General features: G+C 32.4%; 1 protein-coding gene across 4 annotated transcripts in view; it reads right to left on the bottom strand.

Moving 5' to 3' along the window:
• Positions 1-25989, bottom strand: part of LOC145283567 (equilibrative nucleoside transporter 1-like) — a 190972-nt gene that overhangs the window by 51528 nt on the left and 113455 nt on the right. For all 4 annotated transcript variants that reach the window (XM_080132474.1, XM_080132471.1, XM_080132473.1 and 1 more), the window contains 2 exons: positions 24734-24828; positions 24397-24447 (listed from right to left, as the gene is read on the bottom strand). In XM_080132474.1, the coding sequence (XP_079988600.1) occupies positions 24397-24447; positions 24734-24828 (146 nt within the window). The remainder of the gene's footprint in view (positions 1-24396; positions 24448-24733; positions 24829-25989) is intronic.

Raw genomic sequence — 25989 nt, 5'->3', positions numbered from 1 at the left:
AAACAAGATCTTCCAAAGGGCGAATGAACTCTTTTTCTGGGTCAATGGCCAACTAGCACCGTGTATATTTGTGTGTGTGTGTATATGTGTATTGGGGTTGAGAGGGCTCCCGTAAGCCGTGGTGAAGGCAACCTTTCTAGGAGAAGCAAATCTCAGATTTAAAAAAACCATAAAGCGGAAGACCATTACCCGCATTAAGCTGGTCTGCAGTTTAATTTGTTGCTGGCTATCTTGCTCTTGCTTGTTGCTGGATCTCAACATTTTGAACCGAGAGAGAGACTTAGCTGTCGTACAAATCTAAGACTCTGTAACATCATATTTGTATAGATGCTCCCTCAGGCATTTGGGCTCATAGATTTTAAATGTCCGAGGGAGTGGCACTCGTCTGACAAGACGTTGCAATCATCATGTATGTATGTATGTATGTTTGTATGTGTGCCTAAAACTTTCGACAGACACGACGGATTTTACCAAGATCAGTACCGTTTTGAAGTTCGACCTTTCAGACGACAAATATCGAAAAATTGGCTAAAAACATTAATATCTTCACCTTCAACTGGCCACTTTTCTACAGGAAGGGTTGCTTTTTTCGCCGATATTTTTGAAAGTCATCCCCTCCTTTCTATTGTCTAGCTTTAATTTAAACCTACGTCACTCCCGGTTTGGCGGTGGTCATAACGACAAGGACGTCAGGTTTTTTTCTCCGTTCTTTTCGTCCTTCGCGGTAGGGTTCGAGCCTACCCTTCTACTAGGGTTGGATCAAATACAATTGTATTTGTATTTCAATTGTATTTAAATACAATTTTAATGTAATTGTATTTGTATTTGTATTTTTAGATTTAGGAATAAATGTATTTGTATTTGTATTTGTATTTTTAGACTTAGGAGTAAAAGTATTTGTATTTGTATTTCTGGTAACCTAAACGAAAGTATTTGCATTTCAATTGTTAAAAGTCAGTATTTGATCCAACCCTGTTCACATACATGTTGCGTACGTGTACCAGTCTATCAGCCCTGTCCACTTCCAGTCACACACGCTGCTGCTAGTTGAGTGACGATAAGTCTGTGAGTCAAGTAGCTTTCAGGGTTGCCAGCTTGGCTTTTTTAAAGCCAAATTTCGCGAATTTGGCTTTTTTTGAAGCTTTCAAAATTTTTTTTTTTTTTTTTTCAAATTTATGCTTCAAATTTGGCCTTTTTCGGATAATTTTATATAAATATTTATTAAATATGGATTATTAAAGAAAAAGTTATAATAAAGTAATTTAAACAGTTGTTTGGATGTCTAAACTTGTAAATTTAAAAAAAAAACTTTTGACCTCCCACTCCCATTCATGGATTTACACCCTCTCTCACTAAGCGAATCTCACACCTAAATGTTTAATCCGGTTTGACAGTTACTTACTAAATGTCTATATGGACCCTTTCAAAGAGTTCACAGTTGAGTATGAAACCATTTTGGGGACATTTTTTAGTGCTGGCGCCTTGTCCCTGCCAATTAGGTCACTGAGTATATTTCCTCTGAAATAATTAATTCTTGTATTTTTCGTTTGAAATTCTTTAAAAGTAGTGTTTTGAAATTAATTGAATTTATTTATTTTCAATTTATAGAAATTTGAAAACTTATAACTATAGCTATAAAGTTGTATTTAAAATGAATATTTTTAAGTATTCATATACTTTTTCCTGAGTAGTCCCAAAAGTTTAATTAAAAGTCAATAATTATAGATTTTCTAACTATCTTGGATTAGTAGACACATTTGCCTTAATAATGACGCATAGATTGTTCTTGGAAACAAAGTCTAGTTTTAGAGTTATGACTAAAATTAAATTTATCAATATTTTAGAGATATTTTAAGTTGATACCTCCAATCCCCTGAGTAAATTTGGTCTTCTGACGACTGACATAATTCTTTTAAGAATATGATTGACAAATAGAAACTTGTTTACAAATTGTACCAATAAATATGGTATGGAAAAAATGGCACTAGTAAAAATGGTAAGTAGATGTGGAGTCTAAGATAATAACCAACTACTTTTCAATTATGCTGTCATCTTAGAAATCTGTCGATTATACTCGCATGTTTACTCATTGTAAGTGTTTTCTTCAGATTTCATGTGTAATACTAAATAGATTGTAACTCCAAATGGTTACTAATATCATAATCGTAAAAAAAACATTTATAAACATCTCTTTTATGTAATCTGTCCCCGTTGTCAATCAATGCTTACATTAAAGTGTAGTACCTGCTCTGATGACCTAACTTTATCTAGTCTGTCCTTGGTCGATGAAAGAAAAATCCTTCTAAATTGGGGTATATATTTTTGGCTATGGGAGATAAATTCTGTGCCTTTTACTTTTTAAGGCAATTTCATTTGGTTTTACAATTTTGCCAGTCAGACTTAGAGATAGAAAAAAGTTAACTACCCTAAAAAGTTATGATGGCCCGAAAATGAAAGATCATGTTATGTATAATTTATATGCGAAACTAATTGCGTAATTTAAATTATAAAATATTCCTTTTCTAGATGTTCACAAGTAATCTTTTGAAAAAAAGTAGAATTACATTTTTAGGAGGGATAGCTGAGGGTTCTCATCTTTTTTTTTTTTTTTTTTTTTTTTTTTTACAAAGGCATCACCACATTATCAAGGCCCAGAGGCCACTCAAGGATAAGGGTTAAAGAGTGTACAGTAGAAATTGGTCAATATAGTAATCATTAGTAATGAAAAATTTGGTAAATTTAATAACTTATATGGAACGGCTCATCAAGAACTTATTTACTTTAGACTTGAACACAACCATATTGTAGTCAGCCGGAAAGCAGGAAAACGGAAGACAATTCCACAGGCGTGCAGTTCTAAGAAAGAAGCTTTGTTCATGGAATCTACGTTTAGGTTTAGGCACAGATAAAGAGTGGGGGAAATTATTGATAGTGTTTACAGCTAGACGAGTGTTTCTTGTGAAAGTTTGTCGAGGGGGGACCATAGATTGAAGCTCAGTTGAACACTTTCCATGAAAATAACGATACATCCGAGACAAACTCGCAACATCTCTTCTGTGAGATAGAGGTTGCAAGGAGGAGAAAAGGACATCTCCTACGAGGCTACGAAGTCTATTTTGAACTCTATCAAGGCAGGCCAAGTCTTTTCTAGCAGCTCCTGCCCAGATGTGGCAACAGTATTCCATCCTTGGACGTACCTGGCTCTTATATAGATAGAGAATAGCATCAGCAGTGAGATATCTACTGGATCGATAGAAAGATCCCACCATTTTTCCAGCGGCCTTGGCAACAGATTTGATATACGTGTTCCATTTAAGATCAGGAGTAATGGTCAAGCCCAGAAGCTTGTCAAAACTTGAGGCCTCCTGAAGACGAGAGCCATTCATTTCAATTGATGACAAATGTGAATTAGAATGTTGATGATGTAAAGAGAGAAGCTTGGTTTTAGATGCATTAAAAGTAACCAGCCACTCCTTTCCCCATTGTACTACGTGCTCAAGATCAGAGGAGAGAGAATTGGAGAGAACTTGGTCGTTTACTGTCTTAGATGTGGTACCATAAATGGTAGTGTCGTCAGCATAAATGTCTACAAATGATGTAAGGATATGATTTGGAAGATCATTAATGTAGATCAGGAAAAGAGTTGGGCCCAGGATGGATCCCTGAGGGACACCGGCATTAATACTGTGAGCTTCTGATTTTTGCCCCTCAACTACTACTCTTATGAACCTATCAGAAAGAAATGATTTAATAATTGAGAAGACTTTACCAGCTATACCATAGCTAGCGATCTTATGAAGTAAACCTTTATGCCATACTCTATCAAAGGCTTTAAATATGTCAAGAGCAATTGCCCTAGAAAGATTGCCACCGTCGAGAGATTTGCTAATCCTATGCGATATAACTGCAAGGACATCTGCTGTAGATCTAGCAGAACGGAAACCATATTGAGTGTCACTAAGAAGGTTATTTTTGTTGAGATGTTTGATTACTTCTGTATTTAACACAGATTCTAGCAACTTACTCATGACGCACAGGAGACTTATTGGCCTGTACTGAGAGGGGGATGAGCGATCACCTGAATTCTTAAATACAGGGCATACTGATGAGATTTTCCAGGGAGATGGGAAACTATTCTCCTTAAGACAACGTTTAAACAGTTTTGTAAGTATGGGCGCTAATTCAGGTTGAAGTTTTTTGAGTAGTATAATTGGAATACCATCAGGGCCAGTTGCTTTACTCGAATCAAGGTTTTTGATTAGCTTCGCAACATCACGTACAGATATACGTATATCACATAGCGTGTTTTCTGATACAGGAGGAAATATTGGGGGTTGGCGGTCTTGGTCGCAAAGGGTAGAATTAGCTGCAAAGTTCTTGACAAAGAGTTTGGCTTTGTCTGATGCTGACGAGATTACCTCAGGTCCATTGATAATAGTTGGGATGGAGCACACGCTTCTGTTCAGGATTCTGTTTGCTATTTGCCAAAACTGGTGGGAACCAAGCCGCTGCTCAGCTACTTTGGACTTAACAGATTGAGCATACAACACTCTTGCGTTCCTTATTACTTTCTTACAATGGTTGCTGGCAGTCCTGAAAACGGCTTTAGTTTCCATACATCTATTACGTTTGAAGCAGTGGAAAAAGTGATTTCTGTGCGCAATGGCAGCAGCACATTCTGGAGAGAACCATGGCTGGCTGTTAGGTTTTTGCTGAAACATTTTAGAGGGTATGAAATGGTCAATACCTACAATTAACCATTCAGTTAGGTCTAATACTATAGAGGACACATCCTTTTTAAACATGGAATGCAGAGGTAGATCAGATATAAATGTACGGAAGCTATCCCAGTCAGCCTTAGTGTATCGATATACTGTACGATGAAGAGGTACGTCTGGGGACTTATTACATTTCATTTTTATCTTAATTGATACAACAGAGTGGTCGGAAGATCCAAGAGGCGACAGAACAGAAACTGAACATAGTTCAGGGCAAGTTGTGAGAAAAAGGTCTAGTAGGCTCGCATACTGGCCGTCATTATCGGGCATACGGGTAGGTTCCTGAACAATCTGAGTGAGGTCATAGGCAATGGAGAAATCATGACAGAACCTCCCCTCATCATCGGTCTTGTTTGAGTGGGTCAACCATTCGACGTTGTGAACATTGAAGTCTCCACATACGTGAATGTTAGCTGAAGGATAAGTAGAAAGGACTTGGTCAATTTTCTCAGATATGCTTTGAAAGATAGTAACTCCGCTGTTGTGGGGGCGATAGAGAGTAAATATAAATGCAGTAGTGTGAGCTAAAGCAACCCGGAAGCACATATAGGGTAAGTTAGGATCTTCCCTGGAGATGTCCCTCCCACATGGAAAGCTATCTTTAATATAGGCACATATTCCATGCCCATGGCGATCTTGGGGGTCAGATTTAGAAGTTAAGTTAGAGTATCCTGAAATTGCAAACTCATCTAGGGAAATAGCCTGTCCAATGCCAGTTTCACTTAAAAATAAAAGGTCTGGTTTAGTCTCCTGTAATTGGGTTTCAACCTCTGGAAGGTTAGAACGAAGACCCCTGATGTTGGAGAAGGAGACATGGTAGTAGGGGTCTACGTTGGAAGTTGGAGAACCGGGTTTAATCGTGTATTTTTTCTTGAAACTTGTCATGATGAAATTTTGGAATTTGTGGACTAGGTCGACAGATTTACTTAGAGCAGGACAGAGAGGGGAAATTAAGAGAGAAAAAGAAACGAAGAAAAATTTTTTTTTTATTTGTAGCTAATAATAAGGTAAAGCCGTAACAATTACCCACTAGTATGGCATCGAGAGGCCCCACCAGAAGCTACTGCATGGTCCAGAATCCATTCACCAAATGGAAATACAGCAGCCCCAGTACTTTGCACCTGCTGATAGGACAGCCTCCTTAGTGGTTAATCCAAGGTTCGGGTCCCTGACTATCAGGCGGATAACGTCAGCCCAGACAAAACGTTTACCTCCAGCACCCTTACTAGTGACATGGCTACAAGGATAGACATAGAAACAGAAAATTTCCGCCATCTCAGCCAACTGTTCGCAAAAATACTGCCAACCTAGAAAACAGCTTTTTCTTCTCCCTTTGTCCGAAAAATCACTCATTTAAAAAATGAGGACTGAGAGACAAATAAGAAGAAGCGAGAGTAACAGGAGCTGCCGATAACACATCCACAATGCGTTTTCTACTCTCCATTAAAAAAAAAAAAAAAAAAAAAACTATTAAGTATTGTACTTAATAAAAGTCCAACAGACGTGTTTAAGGGAAAGTATGGTGATAGATTCCCCTCACACGAACTAAAAATGAGTATAATTCGTAATTTTTGCTATCAACTCGGTAGATAAATAAACATATGTACGAGGAAAAAAAAAAAAGCTAGCATTTAATAAAACAGAAATACACAAATTAAATACTAAAATAAAATGGAGTTGTTAATATTTTAAATCTAAAATAAAAAGCATAATTGAAATCACTTATCTCAACAAAAACAATTCCGTCTCCAAATTGCAAACTGTATTGAAAGAAATTCAGTTAGTAGCGTTCAAAACATTTTTTTTTAAATTAGCCGTTAAAAGAAAATCGTGATTTTATTCTGAACTTAAGCTAGTAACGTTTTAAGAAGCTTACGATATAAAAGAAAAGGCTGATGGGGGGGGTTCGTCCGAAAGTAAGTTGGTGCCGTTATAAGTAATTTCGAGATAAGATGGAAGCCGGTATTGGACTAGAAAAAAGCTAGCATTTAATAAAACAGAAATACACAAATTAAATACTGAAATAAAATGGAGTTGTTAATATTTTAAATCTAAAATAAAAAGCATGATTGAAATCACTTATCTCAACAAAAACAATTCCGTCTCCAAATTGCAAACTGTATTGAAAGAAATTCAGTTAGTAGCGTTCAAAACATTTTTTTTTAAATTAGCCGTTAAAAGAAAATCGTGATTTTATTCTGAACTTAAGCTAGTAACGTTTTAAGAAGCTTACGATATAAAAGAAAAGGCTGATGGGGGGGGGTTCGTCCGAAAGTAAGTTGGTGCCGTTATAAGTAATTTCGAGATAAGATGGAAGCCGGTATTGGACTAGAAAAAAGCTAGCATTTAATAAAACAGAAATACACAAATTAAATACTGAAATAAAATGGAGTTGTTAATATTTTAAATCTAAAATAAAAAGCATGATTGAAATCACTTATCTCAACAAAAACAATTCCGTCTCCAAATTGCAAACTGTATTGAAAGAAATTCAGTTAGTAGCGTTCAAAACATTTTTTTTTAAATTAGCCGTTAAAAGAAAATCGTGATTTTATTCTGAATTAGCCGTTAGAACTGCACGCCTGTGGAATTGTCTTCCGTTTTCCTGCTTTCCGGCTGACTACAATATGGTTGTGTTCAAGTCTAAAGTAAATAAGTTCTTGATGAGCCGTTCCATATAAGTTATTAAATTTACCAAATTTTTCATTACTAATGATTACTATATTGACCAATTTCTACTGTACACTCTTTAACCCTTATCCTTGAGTGGCCTCTGGGCCTTGATAATGTGGTGATGCCTTTGTAAAAAAAAAAAAAAAAAAAAAAAAAAAAGATGAGAACCCTCAGCTATCCCTCCTAAAAATGTAATTCTACTTTTTTTCAAAAGATTACTTGTGAACATCTAGAAAAGGAATATTTTATAATTTAAATTACGCAATTAGTTTCGCATATAAATTATACATAACATGATCTTTCATTTTCGGGCCATCATAACTTTTTAGGGTAGTTAACTTTTTTCTATCTCTAAGTCTGACTGGCAAAATTGTAAAACCAAATGAAATTGCCTTAAAAAGTAAAAGGCACAGAATTTATCTCCCATAGCCAAAAATATATACCCCAATTTAGAAGGATTTTTCTTTCATCGACCAAGGACAGACTAGATAAAGTTAGGTCATCAGAGCAGGTACTACACTTTAATGTAAGCATTGATTGACAACGGGGACAGATTACATAAAAGAGATGTTTATAAATGTTTTTTTTACGATTATGATATTAGTAACCATTTGGAGTTACAATCTATTTAGTATTACACATGAAATCTGAAGAAAACACTTACAATGAGTAAACATGCGAGTATAATCGACAGATTTCTAAGATGACAGCATAATTGAAAAGTAGTTGGTTATTATCTTAGACTCCACATCTACTTACCATTTTTACTAGTGCCATTTTTTCCATACCATATTTATTGGTACAATTTGTAAATAAGTTTCTATTTGTCAATCATATTCTTAAAAGAATTATGTCAGTCGTCAGAAGACCAAATTTACTCAGGGGATTGGAGGTATCAACTTAAAATATCTCTAAAATATTGATAAATTTAATTTTAGTCATAACTCTAAAACTAGACTTTGTTTCCAAGAACAATCTATGCGTCATTATTAAGGCAAATGTGTCTACTAATCCAAGATAGTTAGAAAACCTATAATTATTGACTTTTAATTAAACTTTTGGGACTACTCAGGAAAAAGTATATGAATACTTAAAAATATTCATTTTAAATACAACTTTATAGCTATAGTTATAAGTTTTCAAATTTCTATAAATTGAAAATAAATAAATTCAATTAATTTCAAAACACTACTTTTAAAGAATTTCAAACGAAAAATACAAGAATTAATTATTTCAGAGGAAATATACTCAGTGACCTAATTGGCAGGGACAAGGCGCCAGCACTAAAAAATGTCCCCAAAATGGTTTCATACTCAACTGTGAACTCTTTGAAAGGGTCCATATAGACATTTAGTAAGTAACTGTGAAACCGGATTAAACATTTAGGTGTGAGATTCGCTTAGTGCGAGAGGGTGTAAATCCATGAATGGGAGTGGGAGGTCAAAAGTTTTTTTTTTAAATCTACAAGTTTAGACATCCAAACAACTGTTTAAATTACTTTATTATAACTTTTTCTTTAATAATCCATATTTAATAAATATTTATATAAAATTATCCGAAAAAGGCCAAATTTGAAGCATAAATTTGAAAAAAAAAAAAAAAAAATTTTGAAAGCCAAACTGCTTCAAAAAAAGCCAAATTCGCGAAATTTGGCTTTAAAAAAGCCAAGCTGGCAACCCTGAAAGCTACTTGACTCACAGACTTATCGTCACTCAACTAGCAGCAGCGTGTGTGACTGGAAGTGGACAGGGCTGATAGACTGGTACACGTACGCAACATGTATGTGAACAGGGTTGGATCAAATACTGACTTTTAACAATTGAAATGCAAATACTTTCGTTTAGGTTACCAGAAATACAAATACAAATACTTTTACTCCTAAGTCTAAAAATACAAATACAAATACAAATACATTTATTCCTAAATCTAAAAATACAAATACAAATACAATTACATTAAAATTGTATTTAAATACAATTGAAATACAAATACAATTGTATTTGATCCAACCCTACTACAGACACCTCCAAACACCCGGGAAACGCCGGGCTGAAATGCTGGTATACACACACACACACACATACACACGCACGCATACACACACATACACACACACACACGCACACATATATATATAGGATAAAAATCCGACGATGTGATTTTAAAATGGAGGAGGAAAAATGCTCGACGTTTCACTCGTTTTTTTAAATAGTGAAACAGCTAACATGGTCCATGATGAGAGTATCAATTATTTTAGGAGTATATATGCTACAAGCGAGAGCAAACATATTTAAATTTATATAAATTGGAAAATTAGATGAATGAATGCACATATATACAATGCAATTCAGTAGAACCTCGGAATACGGCATTAATCTGTTTCGGGCTTAGAATCGTAAGGTGAAATCGCCGTATGGCGGGGCCTAAGCTTAATTTTATACAGTGCATATTTAAAATTAGTAACAAAATACAGTACAATATATAATACACATGTATATAATCGAATAACATAATAATATACATAGTAAGGCGATGCAAATACCGTAACCAGGGGCTGGAAAAACATCGTATTCCACATCGTAAAAAACTGTGTATGTCTGGCTGCGGAAATAATTATATATTCTCTCACATTCTGAAAGTTCTATTGCTTATTGCTCGCCAGGTAAGCTTGTCGTGATGACATCCTTAACGTGTACAAAATTTTTACTTGTGAGACATCCCTTGTTCAAGACTAAGTAGGTTTAATCCACTGTCGGATTCCGTCGCGATTTTCTTGATCTGTGTTAGCAAATAGACTTTTTGTATGTGGCGCGTTTGCTCAGTGAGTGCTTGCTTCGCATGCAAGATGTTCGGGTTACGAATCTCGAGTTCGATTGTGTCTAACTGATAAGCTCAAATGAGGGCGAAACTCGAACTTTGTCTGTGGAAATAAGTATATATATATATATATATATATATATATATATATATATATATATATATATATATATATAAACTTCTTTAGACTATGTACTGGTTTTTAGATTTTCTATATTTTCCTTCTTTTTTTTTTGTCTACTTGCTTGTCTGGTACTAAACGTACTTAAATCCACTTTTCTATTATTTTTCATATTATTTTATGCGTATTTATTCCTATATAATTTTGAATGTATATTCTTATATCACAGCAGAGTGTTTACCAGTAAGGATTGGTTTCAATATTTTCAACTTATTTATTTATATAGTATTATATTATTATTTTTCATATATATATATATATATATATATGAAATAAAATGGAGGTGGAAGGACCTGGATACTCAACGTTTCGCCCGATCTATGCGTTGAGTATCCAGGTCCTTCCACCTCCATTTTATTTCATATCGTCGGATTTAATCCAGCTCAACAATCATATATATATATATATTAATATATATATATATATATATATATATATATATATATATATATGAGGTGTCTTAAAAAGTTTCTAGAAGTTTTTTACGGGAATTTTATCGATAGAACACACATGAAGTAATCTCTTCCGGCTGCAATGCCCTTGTATCGTTCCAACAGCTTCTGGAAGTTCACACGGAAGTCCTCATGTGTCAGCTTTTCAGTGACCCTTGTCACAGCCTCTTTTATCTCCTCAATTGTCTCATAACGGCAGCCTCTAAAGTTTTCTTTGATCAGTGAATAATCAAAAGTCACAGGGAGCAATGTCTGGACTATCGGGATGGTGAGAACACTGTCTTAATACCCATCTTGTCAAATAGTCCGTTGCAAAGATGGAGTTGTTGACTGGTGCGTTTGCACAAATCTTTATTTCTCACAATGACATCAAATCGTGAAGTTATTATCACATAACAGTTCTTATCCATTCCTTGAAGCTCTTATGCTATAGAAAAACAAATGCTCTATTAATGCAAGATGTCCGAAAGCAGTCAGAAATATTCAATAGGTTTCTGTGGCATTTTTCCAAGGTTAAAGAATAATTTTATAGTATATCGTTCTTCTAAAGCGTCCTCACGTTCAGATCGTTGTTTTTTTAATTCTCCAGCTGTGAAATCAGGTTTTAGTAAGGTGCCTTGTTGTACTTGTTCATTTGAACCTGAAATCATAAAAATTGGTCAGTCATCTCATAAGATGTATAGCAATAACATATTGAATTTTCAAGAGTCTGCGACAATTTTAAATGCTTCTATAAAAATTGCTTCAGAACTTATTTAAGGCACCTCGTAAAATAGTAACTGAATCAAGTCCATATTTTGTGATTTGAAAAGTGGTATTTTCCAAGGGAGAGTTATGTATTAACAAATGATCAGTTTTTAAATCGCCTAAATAATTGCGTAGTAAAAAATACTGGTTATCCCCCTCTTCTAATTGATAATTTAAGTTAAGGCTTCTAGTTGTTTATCATTGTTATATAATTATATTCACCTTTTGTAATTATTAATTTTATAACAGCAAATCGACTAATGTACATGTCTGTAATGTGTTAAATTCAATTTATTTCTATAGAAATTCAAACTATTATTTTATTAAAAAAAACAAATTATATAAAAAATGCTCAGAGATTCTTTAGATTTATATATGTATATATATATATATATATATATATATATGTATATATATATATATATATATATATATATATATATATATATATATATATATATATATATATATATATCGAAGGAAGCTAAACATGACATATCAAACTTTAATGTGACACATTGGAAGAATAATTGCTAATGGAGACGCAAGAACGCGTTTAAAAATTGAAAAATTCGTCCTTCATTCTTATCATAAGATATTTCTAAATTTAATTTACATAAATTCATGCTGCAACCAATGATAGCATTTTAGTTTTATCGGGAGTGATTTTAAATGTAATGCCTCCTATATTTATTTCGCCCGAATGTATCAGAGGGGATTGCAAATTGTATTGTTATGTTGGCTGAACCTACGCATTCATAACTCGGAAATATCATTTCTTTGATGCAGATATTGACAAGTTAAGGCTTTAAGAAACAAACCCTGTCATAAACACGCGTCAGAAGCAGAAATGCGTCATTGAATTTTCGCAAAGGTGCATTGATAATAATGGTGTCTATGTCGAAAAAAAATTCTGAAGCACAAAAGGTTCGCTCGTTTTAATTGTATCATTTTCGTCTACGTAGCTCGTTAAGTTTTTGAATTAAAATATACGAGGCTTTACATTCGAAACGACTAAGGGCCCTCCGGACGCTTATGCACAACAATCGTTCATCGCTGGCAAAAGTGCATTGAGAATGATGATGACTATGTAAAAAATATATTCTGAGACACAGAAGGTCGCTAGCTTTAATATTGCTACTTTCGTCTTCCGTAGCTCGTTAACATAAAAAATAGGAGGCTTAACGTTTGTAAGGGCCCTTATATCTTTAAGCTTTTACTTAATCGCAAGATTGTTTGTTGGTGTTCGACGACCTTGCAATCGTTGTTACGTCAGCTCAGGTCAATGTGATATCAGGTTAACAACTTAACAGCTTTCCATTCATTTGTTATCTACAAAAAACATGAAATAAGCAAATACATTTTTTAGTTGTTTGAAAAAATCTTAAAACTTATCTGATTTATTTTTTCCTCTTTATTACGAGTTTTCTAGTATTGCATAAGTTCAGTGATAACAGATACAAGTGTTTTTGTAAGGTCGGGTAAAGCAAAAAAAATAAATCTCAAAAAGGCAAGTTGTGTATGAGACAACAAAATGAATGAAGTAGAAACTCGTGATCGTACACACAGAAGCGCACACACTTTCACATTTTGACATGAAATCTCACACCAAAACTTTAATACCAAGCAATATATAGTGCAGGTAGCTGGACAACATTAGGGCAACGGAATAGACACCCCGTGAATATAAGAGGCCAAAGAACGAAGTAGAGGGACAATACATAGGTCCCACATGGCAGCAGATAGCTCGGGACAGCAATAGATGGCTAAAGTCTAGGGAGGGGTTCCTCACTGAGTGATTAAAGTCTTATTGAATTACTGATTTATATATATACACTACCATGAGTACTCGGCGTTGCCCAGGTCGACAAAAAGTTCCGTTTAGAACACAACTACTATACTAAGGATATTAATCATTTTCATCGTGGGTAACGTCGAACCCCCTCCCCGCACACACACAACAATTGCAAAAATTAAAGGACGGATAAAAAAGAAGTACGTGATACCCTCTTCACCAGGTGAGAATCTAACAATAGTAAAAATCATTTATTTATGGGCGTCCGAAATGGCTACCCTTAAAAATATGCGAAGGGAATGCGGTAATATAGAGGAGCACACTTACACATTACATTTACACTTTCCTCCGTATTTTCCATCGATAGCCGTTCAAGAGTCGACCGAAGTAAAAGATTCCTAAGAAATATCCGTATCTCGAGAAAGACAAAAACAGGCTGTCTTAACAGAGTACAAAATAGACTTCATGGCTTAGTGAGGATGCCCTTTTCTCCTCCCTGCAACGTCTCTCCCACAGAAGAGACGTTGCGAGCATGGCTTTGTTTTATCGTTACTTCCATGGTAAGTCCTGGTATGAGCTTCAATCTCTAGTCTCCCCTCGCCAATCTTTCACGATGAACACCCGCCTAGTTGAAACCAATGACAATAATTTTCCCCACTCTTTATATGTGCCAAATTCAAAACGTAGATTCCATGAACAAAGCTACTTTCTTAGAAGCGAACGCTTGTGGGAATCTCATTTGTTTGCCTGTTTCCCACCTGACTACAACTTGGATGTCTTCAAGTCCAACATAAACAAATTCCTGATGAATCGCCCCCTTAAGTAAGACACTTTATCAAATCTCCAATACTAACGATTACTACGATACTATCACATTGATTACTGTACACGCAATGACCCGTATCCCCGAGTGGCTTCCGGGCCTTGATAAGTGGTGACTATCATGCAGAATCAAAAAAAAAGAAGTTAATCTACCGCCAATGAACAGCCGAAAAAATATTAACTAAAAATAATAAGATTTCTGGAAAAAAATTTAAATTGTTTCCTGTACTTTCATCTAACAATTTACGGTTTTCGTAAACATATTCTTATGTATTTTCTGTATATATATATATATATATATATATACCAGAAATGCTATATCAAATAAGGAATTTCTGTAAATTATCGATGCCAGTAAAATGAATTTGACTATCCACTGAACCACGCGCTTGCGATCAGAGGAGAGAGAATCAGAGAGAACTTTGTCATTTACAGCCTTTGGTGTGTTGCCGTAGATGGTCGGGTCATCAGCATAGATGTCAACGAATGATTTAAGTATGTGTTTAGGGAGGTCATTGATGTAGATCAGGAAGAGAGTTGGGCCCAGGATTGACCCTTGAGGGACTCCAGCATTAATACTGCAGGCCTCTGATTTTTGTCCATCGACCACTACTCTTATGAGCCTATCGGAGAGAAATGATTAAATGATTGAGTAAACACTTCCAGTTATACCGTAGCTGGAAATCTTGTGAAGTAGACCCTTATGTCATACCTTGTCGAAGGCCTTTGATATGTCAAGAGCAATTGCCCTAGAAAGGAACTTACTGGAAGGAAATCTGGTATGCAAGGAAAATGTGATATAAATAAATTTTAACAAAAAGAAAGAATTTCAGACCTGGCTTAAGAGTTACATTTAAACGGCAGTTTTCGTATTTTAAATGTGTTTGGATTAGTTTCGTATAATTGTATTTTGTAAAGGTTTATCCAGAGAAATAGGAAAAAATGTGCATTTTATAATGTAAACAGTTCATCTAATATACCCATAGATACAAAATATCTCCATCCTGATAGATAATTAAAAACGATTTATTTATAAAAATGAGGCGTGGTTATGAGGTAGGTTTATTTCCGTTTGTGTGCGTTTGTGCATGTTGTCATAGCAACCTGGCAGTAGCATGCATACATGTATATGTACGTGCGGGTGTGTGGCTTTAGAAACCAGGCGTAAGGTTTGGATGTAAATGGCAATTTTCGTATATACAATGTATTTTGTGTGTAGTTTCGTATAATTTTATTTTTGTAAATTCTCACTTAGAAGAAAAATAACACCCCCAAGATTAACAATAAATTATTGTCTTTAATTTGATGCTGAAATTAAGACGAATGGATTCATCGTTTATGAGGAGTTTTGATTATTAGATTAGCCAATCAAAAATGTTCCTAGTGTCCACACGCAATTTTGCTTATATATATATATATATATATATATATATATATATAATTTTTTCAAGAAATATTATTAATTTATTTTTATATCTACAGATACTACTGTTTCAGGCAAACGCAATCATCAGTACATCAAGTAATAATTTTTGTTGGTCGATGGAGTTCAACTCAAGTCGACAATGTTAACTTTAGCTTTGTGGATTAGTGTTTTTCCCTGGGCGACTGGCAATATACTTTTAAATGGAAGTGAATTAAGATAATTATAAAATACTGTAAGCGATCTTTCATAATTCACGGCTATGAGCAAATTCAACAAACAGAAAGTGTGGAATCCTACATGTATGCTAGTTAACCTTTTTTTAAACTTCAATAATAAGGCTCAACTTCAATCTTTTTATCGGGCTTTGTAATCATTTTTTCAATAAAAATTAAAAATGTTTATACCTGCAGACACTAGGCATTCATACTAAAGCAATCATCAGTGCAGGAAGTGATAATCACTGCTGGTCAAAGGTTGCGAACCCAATCAACAAAACTATTGTGAGCATTGCGGGCTAGTGTTATTTCGCGTATATATATATATATATATATATATATATATATATATATATATATATATATATATATATATATGTTAGTCAAGCAAATAACTGCTCAACAAACAAAATGTTACTTTCAGACTACTATTGAGTAATGAAGCTGTAGGTACCGCTTGAAAAAACAAATTTCTAATTTCTTCTTCAAATATTTAATGAATTCCTTTGGAATAGGGATAATAATAATCTCCATGCTCTTCTGTTTCATTTCAGATATTATTTTATATAATTTGATATAATATCGATTTAAAAAAAATCTTTTTTACAAAAAGAGTTTTCCAACCGGACAACTATTGATACTACCATAACATAACGTTTAATAACTGTACCTTGGAACTATTACTGTTACTATTACTCTTTATTTCTAACAGCATCAGATTTACTGCCTACTAGAATTGTTGACTTCAAGCGGTTTGTATTTTCTTATCGCTTACACGTTTATTTTTCCGGAGAGAGAGATATGGAAAGGGAGAGAGAGAAGGATATATGGAGAGAGAGAGGGGGGTGAGCGAGTATAAGGAATGAAGCGGTAGGTATAGCATAAAAAAAACAAATTTTAAATTTCTTCACTAAATATTTAATAAATGCCTTTGGAATAGTGATAATAATAAGGCTCATATTATTCTGTTTTATTTAAGACTAGATGGGCTACCTGACGTTGCTCAGGACCATGAGAAAATTGAAGTTGATTTTTGAATATAATTGTTATTCTTTGGAGAGAGGAATGTTTAATGTGTATGTATCATTTGCTATTTTGAGCAAAAGAATAGTTTACCTATACTAGGACGGCTATTACACATATGAAATAATTGTACCTTCCCTAGGCCAGGTAATTTACAGAATGCATATGAAACAATTTTACCTTTTTGGGACACATATTTAAAGCATGTTTACCTACCTTCGGACGGGTAATTTATATACATATATGAAACAATTTAACATACTCTCAACAGGTATTGTACAACATATATAAAATAATTTCTCTTTCTACCAAGGCTACCATGATTTTAAGAAAATTGAAATCATTTTTAGAAGATGCATCATTATGATTTCCAAATTAATACATAAATACATTGTATTGGTTAATGAGTTCGCAACCTTTGCTTCATCATAAATTTCAACATTACTGCGTTTCTTTCCTCCCACACTATCGGCACTATTACTGTAAGATGAATTGTCATTTTTGGAAGATGTCAGTAGGATTTTAAAATTAATGCATAAATGCATTGACAAAGTTAAGAGATTAAACAACCCTTGCTTCATTATCAAATTCTAAATTACTATGTTTCATTTTTTTCACCACTACCGACAATCAAAATTTTTTGGAAAAAGTTGTCATTTTCAGAAGATTACTCAGCCGGCTTTACAAACAAATAAACAAATATGTTGAGAAGCTTTGTGATTAGGTAACAAAATTCTACATTACTGTGTTCTTTCCCTCCTTATTACTGACAGCGTCATTTTAAGTGAAATTTTATCATTTCTTAACCATAACTCAGCAGGTTTTCCAAATAATTACATAAATGCGTTGATGCGAATAATCATTAGGCAACTTTTACTTTACCACAATTTTCAATATAATATAGTTCTCCCCACTTACTACCACAACCGCCAACAACACATGAGTAAGAGAAACGATGTCATTTGCGGAATATGATTCGATAGTTATTCTATATATTTGGAACATGACGTTGTGAGAGATTGCACCACCCCAAAATGAACATTACTCTCTCCAGCCCCACCCCAAAACTGAAGGTTAGTTAATTCATAGAGAACTCCAGAGCACGTTAAAAAGCAACATAATCGTGTCTTTCTACTCACCACTACAACTGTGATGTCATGGCTAGATGTTAACATTGAAAATTCAGAAAAATATTGTTGAACACCTACAGAAACTGATAAATTGTCAGAGCTTATTATTTCATTAGAAACAGACCAATCAATTAACTCACATTGCATGATTTTTATAAATTCTTGGATATGTTACTAATTTCGATAATCATTTTTTATAATTTTAACCCATATTATCGTCTTACGAAAAATATTAACATTGATGTAGTGTCTGGGTTGATTATTTCATTACAAACACGTCAATAAATTAACTCACATTTCATCATTTTTCATAATTCTTGGATATGTTACCAAGTTCGACAATCATTTTTCATAATTTGACTCGACATTATCGTCCCCCCCTTACGAAAATAATAACTTTAATATATAGTCTGGGCTGATTAATTCATTACAAACGCGCCAATCAATCAACTTACATTTCATCATTTTTCATAATTCTTAGATATGTTACTAATTTCGACAATCATTTTTTTTTATAATTTTAACACATATTATGACCCCCTCTTACGAAAATAATAGCTTTGATATATTATCTGGGTTATTTATTTCATTACAAACACACCAATCGATTTATTCTTCATAATTTTTGGATATGTTACTAATTTCGACAATAATTTTTGATATTTGTAATCCACGTTATCGCTTACCCCTTACTAAAATAATAACTCCGATATATTGTCTGGGCCGATTATTTCATTACAAACAGACCAATCAACTTACATTTCATCATTTTTCATAATTCTTGGATATGTTACTAATTTCGACAATCATTTTTCGTAATTTAACCCACATTCTAAGCATCCCTTACGAAAATCATGACTTTGATATATTGTCTAGGCCGATTGTTTTATTACAAACACACCAATCAGTTAACTCACACTTCACCATTTTTCATACTTCTTGGATGTGTTACTAATTTCGGTAATAATTTTTTATAATTGTAACATACATTATCGCTTTACCCTTTACGGAAAAAATAACTTTGATATATTGTCTGGGCCGATTATTTTATAGAGATTTATATTAGAGAGGGTGTGAACGAGAATAAGGAATGAAGCCGTAAGTATAGCATAAAAAAAACAAATTTCAAACAAATTTTAAATTTCTTCGCCAAATATTTAATGAATTCCTTTGGAATAGTGATAATAATAATGCTCATGTTATTCTGATTTATTTGAGATATTTTTTTTATATTTTGATATAATATCGATTTAAAAAGAAAAATATACTTTACAAATTTGGATATTACGGATTTTCCACGGTAACTATTTATACTAATCTTTCTGTCAAACCATGCTAAGCGACTATTAATACTACCTTTACACAATAGCTGCCGGCTGCAACTACGCGTATACTAACTGATCGCTTGTTAGGACTATTGATGTTAGCTTTTCGTTTTAATCAAAGCTGTTTATGTGCCCGGCTGTTTGTAAATAATTTTATTTGTTTTTTTTGTTGATTTTTTTATGGATATTTTCTTTTTTTTTTTGCAGGAGTTTTCGTTATAGGTAATTATTAGCAGGAAAATTAGCGAAAGTCCAAATTAGCACTTGTGGCGATAAACAAAAAGCTTTAGCGTGTACGTACCTCACATGGAATGTCGTAGATCGAAATACAGTGAAATGTTATTTTGTGCTAGTACACTTATTGATCCGCGCTATTTTGAATAGTACTTTTAATTTAGTCAAAGTTTTACGATACCTGTTTCCATTAAATTGTTAGGTGAAAGTACCCGCACTAATTTTTAATAGTATTTTCACTTTTAATTAAAGTTTTACGATACTTGTTTTTATTTAATTGTTAGGTGAAAGTACTCGCACTATTTTTAAATAGTATTTTCAAGTTTAATTAAAGTTTTACGATACCTTAAACCATTAAAAAATAACATTAACATAAGTGCTTAAACACCAATTTTTTTTTGGGGGGGGGGGTCTTGCTTTGCTTTGATTTTGTTTGTTTGTTAAATCCGGCAAAACAAAACAAAATAAAAACAAGCAAACAAAAAACAACTTTAACAAGAAAAGATCCAAAAAGTTCGAGCGACCTTGAAATTTTTATTTTTTATTTTTAAATAAACAACAACACAGGTATCGTAGAACTTTGATTAAACTTGAAAATAATGTTTAAAAAATAGCGCGGTTTCGATTTTGGCTTACACCAATTTTCCTGTTAACAATTACATAAACTCCGGCAAAAAAATATCCATAAAAACAAAAACACAGATAAAAGCATAATAACAAAATAATGCACAAAGTTCAAGCCAAAATAAATTAAAAAAAACAAACTAGGTCACACCCGCAAGAATTATTTCTTTGTAAAAATAATAACGGCTCCCTCAGTCGAGCTACGTACAACATTGGGGGCGATGCGTATTTCGCTATAGGGGTAGCATTCGTGCTGAAATAATAGTTTTATTATTTGGAACTCCATTCTTAACATAGAAAGGAGAGGGTGTTTTGTATATATTCTGGATATATTTAGAATAAAAAATTACAATTGAATAAAAACAGATATCGTGAAAACTTGAATTGCACATGAAAACACTATTTACAAATAGTGTGGTACCAAAAACGCATGTGCACATTTTAGGATCATTCTTGAAGGAGATATTGTTTTTAAAAGAGACTACCCTCATAATATTTTAAGAATGTTTTTAGTTGAGTACTGCTGTTTTAAAAAAAGGTAAAATGGAGTTTCTGAGTGTTCGTTTTCTACCTCGCTGGCTAAGTTGTTAGTGTTCAACTCATTTTAAAGCGTTTATTCAGTTAAAAAACGAAACTACAGACCACATAATGTTTTTTTATTAAATATGTGTATTTATACTTATATATTGTTGTTTTAAAAGAGGCAAAATCGATTTTTCTACCTAGCTTGCTAATTTGTTAGTGGTTTAACTTATTTGTAAGTGTTTATTTAGTAAGAAAAATAAGTCAAGAAGGAGTTCTCCTCCACTAAACGAGGACAGAAAAGGTGGTATAGTTTCAGAACAGATACTAAACTTTGCTGCTACTAATAATAATAAACAAATAAATTTACCTTTAGATGAAACAAAATTTTACTCGCTGGCCGTATTAAATTTAAATAGTAAAGCTTAACGAAGATTATATTTAGAATTAATTATAACTTGGATACAGCGTAAAATTTAGGAAAACTCGTCTATTTTTGATAGGTAGGAAAACTCTCCATTATTGAATAGATATCGATTGAAAACACATTTTAGGGCCGTTCTTTAAGGGGGTATTGTTTTTAAAAGAGACTACACCCCCATAATATTTTTAAATATATTTACTTGTTTACTGCTGTTTTAAAATATATAAAATCGATTTTCTAAGTGTTCATTTTTTACCTAGCTTTGTAAGTTTTTAATGGTTCAACTTATGTTAAAACGTTTATTTAGTTTAAAAAAAAAAAGTAGTGTCGAGTGTTACTTTAGAACAAAAACAAATGTTCGACATGAGTGTCTCGAGAATCTCGATAATCGCTCAAAAATATAAATTTAAAGAAAATACTGAAGTAGATATAGTTTTAAAAATAGCCTCTCCCTCTAAAAGAAAACCAATTTGTATATTTTTAAAGCAATGTCTAAGATCAGTGTTCGGCAAAAATCAAACTATCGGAGTGGATACGGTTGATTATGTAACGCAACTGGACGTAACGGAGTCACGGAGTCACGGAGTCAAGACACGAAAAACGAAGTAATATATTTATTAAAAAATATTACTTTATTTTTTAACACATTTTGTGTTATTAAGACACAAAAAAAGAAAAAACTTCTTGTATTATTTAATAATAAAACAAATATTACGTTATGTGATGATACTATTCATGTTATTCCGAACATGTTTTATTAATTAATAAATATTTCATTATTTTTGTTGTTATTAATGTTGTTGATAAAAATAATTTTAAAAATTTAGGTATTTTCTTTAAAAAAGATTTCTGTCTCAACAGAAAAATATTCAACAGAATGTTTATCCGGAAAATTATTTTACCGAAAACTATTAAATATTAAACTTTTAAAAGGAAGATACTAGAATTAAAAAAAATATTTTATTTACACTCAATCAGGTGTGCCTTATGCACGAATAAAAATGTAATTGGCATTTTGTTGCACTTTTTTAAGATTTTAAATATTTATAAATTTTCTCATTATAAAAAACGATTATTATATTGATTATACTTTTTTGACAGAAGAACTAAAAATAATTGCATAAGAAAAATTTTAAATCTGAGAAAAATTTTAAATCATTAAATCATCAATAAATTTTGTCGTCATAAAAATATGATTATTGGATTAATTTTTATTTGAAAAAGAAAAAAACAACATTGCTAAAAAAATCATATCAGCGAATTATCAATATATTGTCATAAAAACGATTATTGTTTTATATTAATAATTATAATGCGAAAAAATGTTTTATTTCATTAAAATTAAATTGTATGCATAAATTATGTCTAATGTACATGAATAAATTTTTTATAATGACAAAATTTGTTGATTGGCTGAATTTGACTTTTATAGTTTTTCTTTTCCCAATTAAAATGAATTCAATCATCCTTTTTTATAATGACAAAATGTATTAATAATTTATTGATTTAAAATTTTTAATGAACGCTTTTTAAAGCAAATAAGTTTCAGGGCAATTTACTAAATAATTATCTTTTACAAAATATATTTCCATAATTTGCCAAAATGTATTGATATAATTGGATAATTTTGCATTTTTCTTGTAATGTTTTATACGCAATTAATTTATTTCTTCTGTCAAAAAATTATAATCAATATAATAATCGTTTTTTATAATGGGAAAATTTATAAATATTTAAAATCTTAAAAAAGTGCAACAAAATGCGAATTACATTTTTATTAGTGCAAAAGGCACATCTAACTGATCATGCGATCAAGGAAAAGAAAGAAAAAAAGACTGTACCTTGATAAGGCTGTATTATATCGAAATATATCTGATATAAGCAAATAAATTTGTTTATTATAAGAAATGCGTTGTTTTAGCCTTCTAAACGTATCCAATTATATACGTAATTCTTATTTTCAATTTTTAGTAATATAGAACGCTTCAAGTTCAGTTAAAAAAATAAAAGATTTTCTTTTATTATTTCAATTTGTTCGGCTTACGTGATACCCCTGCTGATGACTGCTTTTTTATATTATTTTAAAACATCGCGCCGTTATCAAAATCCATGGACTAGCACATTCTCTTATTTTCAGTTTTCAATTATATACAACGCTTCAAGTGCTGGTAATGAGAAAAAGATTTTCTTTCATTATATACATATATATATATATATATATATATATATACATACATACATACATACATACATACATACATAAGTGTGTGTGGATTAATCATTTACTTGAAACGTACTCGGTTTGTATATACCAATCGTAAGAGATGAAAAAATCTTTCTCATAAATAATTTTTTTATAATAAAAAAGATCCTTTTCTTATATAAATTTTGTAAATTTGGAAAAAAAGTACAAGCTCAATGAGTGGCTTTTTTTGAGTTCCAGCAACATATATAGTGTAGTGTAGCATAATAATTTTCCAGGTTCCAAATATCAAGTTTTTCTCCATTGATTATTTATTACTTTGCAAACGGTATGCATTACAATATTGTTTAGTACTGTGACTAACAAATAAGTTGTCCCAAATGGTATTTTATAAGTGTTTTTCTTTTTTAAGCAAACATCTGAAGTAACTGTGGCTAAATATGCCTCATAACATTATTTTGCAGACTTGTTAGTCGCAATCAGAAACAAATAGTAATGGATACTTTTTGAAAAGTAATAAATAACCAACTGCGAAAACTTGCTATTAGGAACTTGAAGAATTATTATACTATACTATATATATATATATATATATATATATATATATATATATATATATGTATATATATATGAGAGAGAGAGAGTAGAGAGAGGGGTAGAGAGAGATAGAGAGAGAAAGATGGGGATAGAGAGAGAGGGCAGGATTTTTATAGTAATTATTTACCAATCAAAAGTAAATATATCAACAAAATATTTAATTACTAAATTCCATTCAGGTTAATTAGTGGAATTTAGGAATAAACTCTTGAGAGAGAGAGAGAGAGAGAGAGAGATGAGAGAGAAACTCTTGGGAAAGTCAGGCAAAAACTTAAGTTTATTTGGATTGCAGAAAGAATTGTGAATTTTATTCGAGATTTCATTGGCGGAATCCTGGGAGTGGATCACTGTGTATTTTTTCTTTCATAATCCTAAACATGTCAAATATTAGTGAACGCTTTTACTTACCGTTAATGAGTACAATTGTCACCATTGTAACGATGAAAAACGTCACCACATCTGGAACGAAGAAAGAAAATATTTTTAAAACTAAAAAATACATAGAATAAAGAAATTCATGAAAATATTTGAAAGAAAATCTCTTAATATTGACTTCGGCTTCTCCTTTATGACGCGAAAATAACTTAACTTTTACATCGATTTATAGACTAGCAGTTAGACCGACGTTGCCAGTGATTGAATGAGAGCTAACGAATGTTCCAAAATTTCGATACTTTTGTCATCGAAATCAGTGAAATCGCACATTTTTTCCAATCAAAAGGAACTTACAATGAAAAGGACTTACGTTCACTTGTGTCGATAGCAGCCAATACAATGGTTACTACCAGAAGTAATATCATCACCAACTTGCCGACAGTCATTCGCATCGGAGAGGCCATGCTGAAGAAAAAAAAGAAACAAAAATATATTTTTAAAAAGTGATAGACTTACGAAAACAACTTAGTTCACACAACATAGCAAATTAATCACATTCATCCGCAAAAAATTAATACATGAAAACCAGTTTTCACTTCTAATGGCATTTCCCTTATGAAGAGAAACCACTCGAGTGCAATAATTAATGAGATAGATTGTCAATTCAGTGATGACGAATACCTTGAAAGGATTGACAATAATAGAATCAACAAACTTTTGTTAATACTGGGTATAGTGCAAGACAAGTATTTTTAATATTGTATTTGAAGACGACTGTGTTCAAGATTACAGAGAAGCAGTTCCTTGGCAATGCTTTCCACAGATGGGAAATTCTTAGAAAAAAAAACTCGTTCATTGCAATTTTGTTTGGTATCAGACGCAGAGAAGCAAACAGAAAACTAGTAGTTTACAATTTTACGACTTCGGCGATCTTTCGCTTCCCTTAATTTGGTATTTTAATCCTCGCATTACATGAACGTTGTTTCTGACAAAAGGGGAAGTATTGCTGTTATATTTGTCGGTAATTATCTAACTGTTGTTTTTGGTTTGGTATATTTTTAATTATGAAGAAATAGTTTAGCCCCTTACATCAAGTGGTTCCATGCGTTGTCTGGAACGATGTCCATAAAAAAGGTACAAGGCAAGATATCTTCCCTACGTACTAGCTAGCCAATTCGGTATTTAATCTGGAGGAGGAGACGTTATTTTCGTTAACTATGATTTTAGATTAAACGAAAGATAAACATATACTCCTGGATTTGTAATTAGGTTGTCAAATTTCTTGAGTCTTACTAAGGGATCACTTGTGATTATCCTTTGTCTTGAAGACGGCATTTAATGATGATGATGATGATGATGATGATGATGATGATGATGATGATGATGATTGTTATCAAAAAATGTACGAGAAATGAAACACCGATGCATGTAGTTGGTGTAATCTTAAAGATCAATAATAGTAAGTTAATCAACAGCGACAAAGGGCGAATAGCCAAAGACTATTAATGGAAAATGGAAAATGAAACTTGTTTTTACTTTAAATTCTCGTAACTCTTGCTTCCCTCATTTTGTCTTTTATTCAACTAATTCTATGGACGATATTTCTGACAAAGGAAAAAGTTTTAC

The sequence above is a fragment of the Euprymna scolopes genome, chromosome 8, assembly GCF_053919585.1.
Source record: "Euprymna scolopes isolate OS-2025 chromosome 8, ASM5391958v1, whole genome shotgun sequence".
Taxonomy (NCBI): domain Eukaryota; kingdom Metazoa; phylum Mollusca; class Cephalopoda; order Sepiida; family Sepiolidae; genus Euprymna; species Euprymna scolopes.
This window is presented reverse-complemented; position numbering and strand designations above follow the sequence as displayed.